Source organism: Mirounga angustirostris, unplaced genomic scaffold (genome assembly GCF_029215605.1).
Source record: "Mirounga angustirostris isolate CCGP_5_RB_7025 unplaced genomic scaffold, mMirAng1.0.hap1 SCAF_5, whole genome shotgun sequence".
In the NCBI taxonomy this organism is placed as follows: domain Eukaryota; kingdom Metazoa; phylum Chordata; class Mammalia; order Carnivora; family Phocidae; genus Mirounga; species Mirounga angustirostris.
In genome coordinates, this window is record NW_026991713.1 from 180,191,965 (window position 1) to 180,198,330 (window position 6,366).

A 6,366-nucleotide genomic window follows, 5' to 3' on the forward strand; every position below is an offset into this window, starting at 1 on the left:
TCTGCGTCCTTCCTCCCAGATGACCTAAGGTGCTCTGGGTGAATTGAGCTTTTTCAGTTGTCAGTCTCCAGGTCGGAGAGCCAGGGCCTGGAGACTGGGACCCACTGCAACCACGTAGGGCGGGAGGGGCACTGTGACCTCTCTGGGGCTGGAACTGCCTTCCCAAGGAGCCCACCTCTGACCAATTAGACAGGGCGGCCCCCCAGGCCCTCAGGCAGCTGCCCACCCTGGGCTGCCCCAGCCGCAGCCTTTGCTCCTGGAAGCCAGTTAGTCCTGGATCCTAGCTAGATCAATTAGCGCCCAGGACTTGGGTCCTGCGGAGTGGTTCTCCTGTGTTCAGGCACCCACCACAGGTGTGTCCCAACCTGGATGGAGTAATGGTGGCATCTTTCAGCCACTGTCTGAACCCTCTCCATGGTAGTGTGACTTCTTTTCCTTTTTAAGCAATTCCAAGTACAGAGCAGTTAATTGTGTCATTTATTCGTTGCATCCATAATTGTGCACGATAGCAATTTAATTATCACTGGCCCGAGCCAAAGGCGTTGCACGCCTGATTTCAAGCTGAATAGAGGTAGATAACATCCCGAGCCTCTTTAAAGGCAGTGAACGGCGGTTACCAAGCAGCCAGGAGTCTGGCTATAAATAAATCTCTGTCGGCCACAGCAGCTGTACCGAAGGCCACACGTGCTTCATGAAGTGGATCAAGTGGTTCTGAACGGGGAGAGTTAATGGAACCCTTCCGACAGGAAGCTCTGGGAACCTTGCAGGAACTGTTCCCCATTCCAACAATGTTTCTGGGCTCACATTTAATAGTGGATGCACACCTTGAAGATTAAAGGGACCACCACAGCTGGACAGCTGGGGAACAGAGATCTGGGAGCAGGGACTTGTAAGACACCCTCCCCCGCATCTTGGAGGCCTCAGTTTCCCTGTTTACAGAACGGGTGTTGGAAGTGGGTTGGATCTCCAGCTCTTGAAACTTAAGCACTTCCTTACACCACCACTGTGGGTCAGTGTGACTTCTTTGTCTCTCTCCCATTTCATGCTCAGGAGGATGGCACGGCTGAATCTTGACCCTGAGGTAGGCCTGGGCTCCTATAAAGGGGCTGCCATCCAGGGTTCTCCATGAGGCCTTCAAAGGCTGTCCAGCTCTGGGTCATAGACAGTTCTTAGCTAGGGCCTCCATTTCCAAACCTGCCCAGCTGGCTCTGCTAAGCCAAGGGCCCACCAGGGGTTGCTACCTCAAGCAGGGGGTTGGGTTCTCAGTCAAAACATCCAGCTGGATGTGGGGCAGACACAGCCCAGAAAGCACGCATCTCCAAGGGATGCCTGCAGCCTGGCCCAGGGCCAGCCCCTCTCCTATGGCTCCCTGTGGACCAGGGCCTTTTCACAGGCGTGAACTCACCTGGGAGCTCACCAAAGCAGCATGGACAGTGGGGCCAAGCATTGGCTGAGGCCTTCCACTTGCTTGTCCCGCAAAGGTTGCTGTGGTCAAGGAGGCTCTGGCCTGCCCCTGAAACCCTCCCCCCACACAGACACCTCTGGGCAGGGACACTGCTTAGGCCCTGTTTTTACCTTTCTCTTACTTACTCACTGAAGCCTCTCAATAGCCCAAGATATAGGTTTCACAGGTCCAAGCCCTTCATTAAAATCTCTGAAGACAGAAGTACTCATGGATTTCAAAAATTTCAGATGACAAAAGGCACAGGTAATGTGTATATCCCACGTATTATGTAACAGCCCAAATGGGTCTGGGCAGAACCCCATAATTTCCTCAGAGGAACATGTGAATATTCGCTCCAAGTGAGAAAAATAAGGATTTATAAATAGCTTTGTCAGTTTAGGTTTTGCTCCCATATAAGTTCAGGTTGAGTCAGATTTTGCTGAACAAATTACATTTGGATTTCAGATTGGCAAGCCAGAGATTACAGGCCCTAGGTTAGAACCTTCTTTCTAGAACCCACATGAGAACCCAGAGCACTAGAGATTAATCCACTTGCCCAGAGTCAACGCCGGGGCCAGACTCACACCACACACCGGATGCATCAGGCAACCTTCCCGCACTGACCGGGTGCTGCACAGGGACTGGGAAGGACCAGCTCGGCCACAGCGGTCTGGGAGTGGGTGACGGCCCACCGGAGACAGACGTGTGAGGACTCATTCCCACTCACACCACCAGGCGTGACCGCGCCAGAACCCTGGGGCGGGATCCCCAGGCACAGGCTCGGTCCACCGTGCTCAGGCAAGCTAGGCACCCCTGCCCTGGGCAGTCAGACCAAAGTGGGTGGGAGGCGCCTGCAGGCCAGGCCCCTGGGGGAACAGAGAGGGGAGGACGCCTAGGGTGGGCAATGTGCCTGCGAGCCCCAGCCACCTGTCTTCTCTCTGTGGCTGCTCGCCGAGCTGCTGGGCCCTGTCCTCTGCACAGAGTGGCTGTCCGGGGAGAGCTGGAGGCTGTTTGTTCCCTGAGGGATATGGCGAGCTTGGCCAGCCTTTGAAATCCCAGCAGCCCTTCCTCCACCCCAGACGCTGCACTTGAGTGGGGACCCTGCAAAAAACTGGTTAATATTTACAAGCTTGGTCATATGCACCATCTTATCAGAACACATGCAATGTACCTGAGCAGCCACAATCCCATTTGACAGATGGGGAAACCGAGGCAGAGAGGGGTGCCACGGACAGCAGCAAAGCAGGACCTCTTAACATTGTACTTCCCTAAAACCATTTCTAATTTTTAAAACATTGTTCTCATTTTCCCAGAAAGCCCAGCCCTCCATGCCCCCTTTTATGACAAACGTCTACACTTCATTTAAGCCCCTTGTCAGACGTCTTTTCTTAGAAGGTGCTCCATATCCCTCCTTCTAGATGGAGGTCACCTCCTTTCTAAACCCTCCTAGATTCTATGTGAATAGTGTTCCAAGCATTTATTCTTCCTCATTGTGTATCCGTTTCCTGCCCCCCGCCCTGGGCCTCTCAGGTCAGCTGCAGCAGAACCTTGTTGAGGTTCATTCATCCTCAACCCACTACCCAGAAAGGGGCCTGAAGTGCAGGAGATGTCCGAGGAAATCTACTGAATGGGTGAACGAGTCGGTCAAGGCCCTGGATACTTCTTTAATGGCCTCGTCTATTCTCAGGAGTGAAGGGGGCACCCTGGACGTGGCTGTCCACAGGACAATCTCTGTCATGCACACAGATTGCTTCCCAGCACCACCTGAAGCCTCTGACACCTGCAAGGGGCAGGAGGGAGGCTGAGCTTCTCATGGGGAGGGCTGAGGCCGGGCTGGGGTCTGGGGAGGTGCTCGGACTCCTCCTGTGCAGCCAGCTAAGAGAAGAGACACCAGCTTTTTCCTGCGCGATCCCTTTCACGAAGGTGAGCAATCACATGCTAGAGAAAAGCTACGCAGCAAGGCAGATGCCCAGCAAACAGCTCAGTACTGGGCAGAAGGAGCCAAAACAGTCCTTAAGGACCTCTGGAAAACCCACTGGTCAGCCTCACTCCCTTGTATCAGCAACTGGACGGATCCCCAGGATCCTGGGCCCCTTTCCACCTCAGTGTTTCTTAGGGGAACACCAAGACGACAGTGTCTGGAACTGCCTACTGCACAGCACAGGTGGGGACCTGCACTCATGTTGCCCCCGACTGGCCTCCCTGCACCCCTTCCCAGCTGTGTGTCCCCAGGCTAGCTTCCTGCAAAGCCCCCAGGGCTGTTTTTCCACCCCAGGGCCTCTTGGAGCACCAGTGGCTAATGCGGACCTTCACAAACCATGGCCTCCAGGCCTGGGAACAGCGGCCGCAAACCTCTATGCTCAGAAACTGCTGCTGGCACATTTCCCTGAAATCAGTAGTCGGATGCCTTTTTCTGTCCTGCAATTCAGCAGATCCCAAAGTACTCAATGATGTTGCCTCTGAATTACCAAGCATGTGGGCCTCCACCCGAGACAGAGCTGAGCCCTGGTCACTCCCTGGGCACAGGAAGTGGCAGGAGCCCCTGGCAGAGCTCTGGTGCGGAGCTGGTCTCTGAGCTCTGCCCTGGGTCTCCCTGCTCTGCTGAGGGAGGGGCCCCAGCCATCAGGGGCGCATGCCCCTTCTTTACACTGTAGCCTGGAAAGTGCCCCTCCTAGGTGGGTAAGCAGAACGCAACAGGAATGGCTGTGCAGCACCCCTCCCCCCCCCGCTAGCCTTGCGAAAGCAGGCGGTAGCCCCGGAACCACTGACGGCATCGAAGGTGTCCCTGCTCTCCCTTCGAGGCCCTGCAGGTTTGTCCCTCTAGAAGGCTGCCCTTACCAACCACTCCAGGAAGCCATGTTCCAGCAAGGAGCAACGGCTTCCCAGCTCTCCTGCGAAGGAAAGCCAGCCCCCAGCACACCTGACCCCATCGGAAAGCTCAGGGAGGGCACCTACCGACACTGGTTATCTTCTGAGCACCGAGGTCACGCAGGAGGGCTTCGATTGCTGGGTTATGTCTGGAGTAGAGCTCATACCGGTTAATGCCGATGTGGAACTTAAGCCAGTTGGGGTAGGAGTCCACTGCCACCTCCCCCGTGGGCAAGAATTCTTCATTTTCAGTGCCTTCACGTGGCCTACAGAAAATGAAGGGGACCCGGAGTCAGCAGGGAAAGAACAGAGAGTGGTAAGATTCTGGATGAATACGGGTGAGTTGGTGCCAATGCCAAGGTTTTAACTTTGGATCCAAACAAATGCAGATTCGTTCAAAGATGCCTCTGCCCAAACAGGACTTTGCGGACATCCCTACTTTTTCTGTGGCTGTTGTTGTACTAACTAATAACATATCTAAACTGTAATTCTTACTTTCCCTCAGGAGACGCCCAGACAGCTATAACTAAATCAAGATCAAGCCCAGAGCTTCAGTGCCAGGCCCTACCGAGTCTGTCCTGGGGTCACGAAAACAGCCCAGCAAGTGTGATGTCAGCTTGGGGTATGAGAGGCTGTCAGCTCTTCCTGGTGACAGACAAGCGAGCCTTCTTTCACCACAAACCGTGTGCACATCAGAGACACACCCCGCCTGTCAGAAACCTTCCCTGGGCACTCTGCTTTGGTTCCAACAACCAAGGGTAGAAATGATGCAAGAAGCTAAATTTGATTTTAATGAGAGCAGTCCTGGGTGGGGAGAGAGGAAAGAGGCAGGCACTCACTCCTGTCGAGGCCCAATGTGAGGACCTGCTGCCCATGTGGCCTGTCCTTACATCTCCGGAGTCAAGGGGCCAGTCTGCGGGAGGACAGAGCCTATCTGCTGCTGGGCTGGAGGGAAAGTGGAATTTGTCTTAGCTCTAATACACCAGCAAATGAGGCCCTTCTGGCCCCAAGCCCAGTCCCACCAGGGCCACATCACTGACCACAGGTCCTGGGCTCTGTCCTTCCTGTGAAGAGCCCCAAGCCTGGGCCACTGCTCTGATTCTCAAGTTTCTGAGCATTTCCTTGAGCCTGGCCAGCAGACAAAGCTCAGACGCCACCAAACACCGTGGTGTATTTTGACAGAAAAGCCTGGGCCTAGTCAAATTTCAGGGTAGAAAGGGTTTGTATAAGATGTTTTGGGAAGCTGCCTTCCCCCTGAGTTGCTTGGGTAGCTATTTATTCTGGCCTTGCTGCTAGTTAATATTTCACTACTCCAGCCTGCAGAATCTGCTTATTCTGAACTGTGTGGCTGTGGAGGGCCTGGGGGGAAGGGTTTAAACCGGGACAGCTTAAGGAGATGCTCCTGAGGATGCTTCTCACCTTTTATGAAGCTGTCACCCAATGGAGCTGGCAGCGTTCCAAGGGCAGCTGCTGTTTGCACCCCGGCTGGGAGAACCCTTTTGTTACGCCTCACTGGGGCCAGCACGCCCCTCTGCTAATTTTGTTCTCAGCGACTGGCTTACAAGGCTCATTAGGCTTCTGCAGACTTTCCTGACGTGTCCACTGGAGAAATGTCGCCGGAGATCTGAAAGCTCGGTGGCCAGCAGCTCCCCAGGGAAAGGTTAGGGGCAGGCTCTCTCATTCACTCCTTTGCCGGCTGGTGCATGCATTGCCTGACTTAGTTTCTGGAGCCAGCGACCAGGACCTCACAGGCCAGCACTGCTGTCCTATAGAGTCAGCACTGACCCTCCCCCGACTCCGCAGGGAGTAGCTCCCAAACCACCCAGCAGCCCTTCTCAAGGAGGCAGTCATTCTGGAGACAAAGGCACTGCCCTGAGCAAGAGGCAGCATCCTCTCTCTCCTGCCTCACAAAGCTCCCCTCGGAGGAGGGGGCGTGGGGGTTGGGAACTCTGCCATGGGGGGCCCATGCCCCCTGGGGGTTCCCGAGCCCCTGGGCCTCTTTAAACAATGCCTGGGGTGTGCAAGGGCATTTCCTGGGAAGGGGAGCACAGTTT

The 6,366-nt window shown here is 54.9% G+C and overlaps 1 protein-coding gene across 1 annotated transcript in view; it reads right to left on the minus strand.

The window, feature by feature from the left end:
- Window positions 1-6,366, minus strand: part of FAM20C (FAM20C golgi associated secretory pathway kinase) — a 48,017-nt gene that overhangs the window by 39,925 nt on the left and 1,726 nt on the right. The window contains exon 2 of the mRNA XM_045875965.3: window positions 4,400-4,578. Coding sequence (XP_045731921.1) covers window positions 4,400-4,578 — 179 coding nt within the window. The remainder of the gene's footprint in view (window positions 1-4,399; window positions 4,579-6,366) is intronic.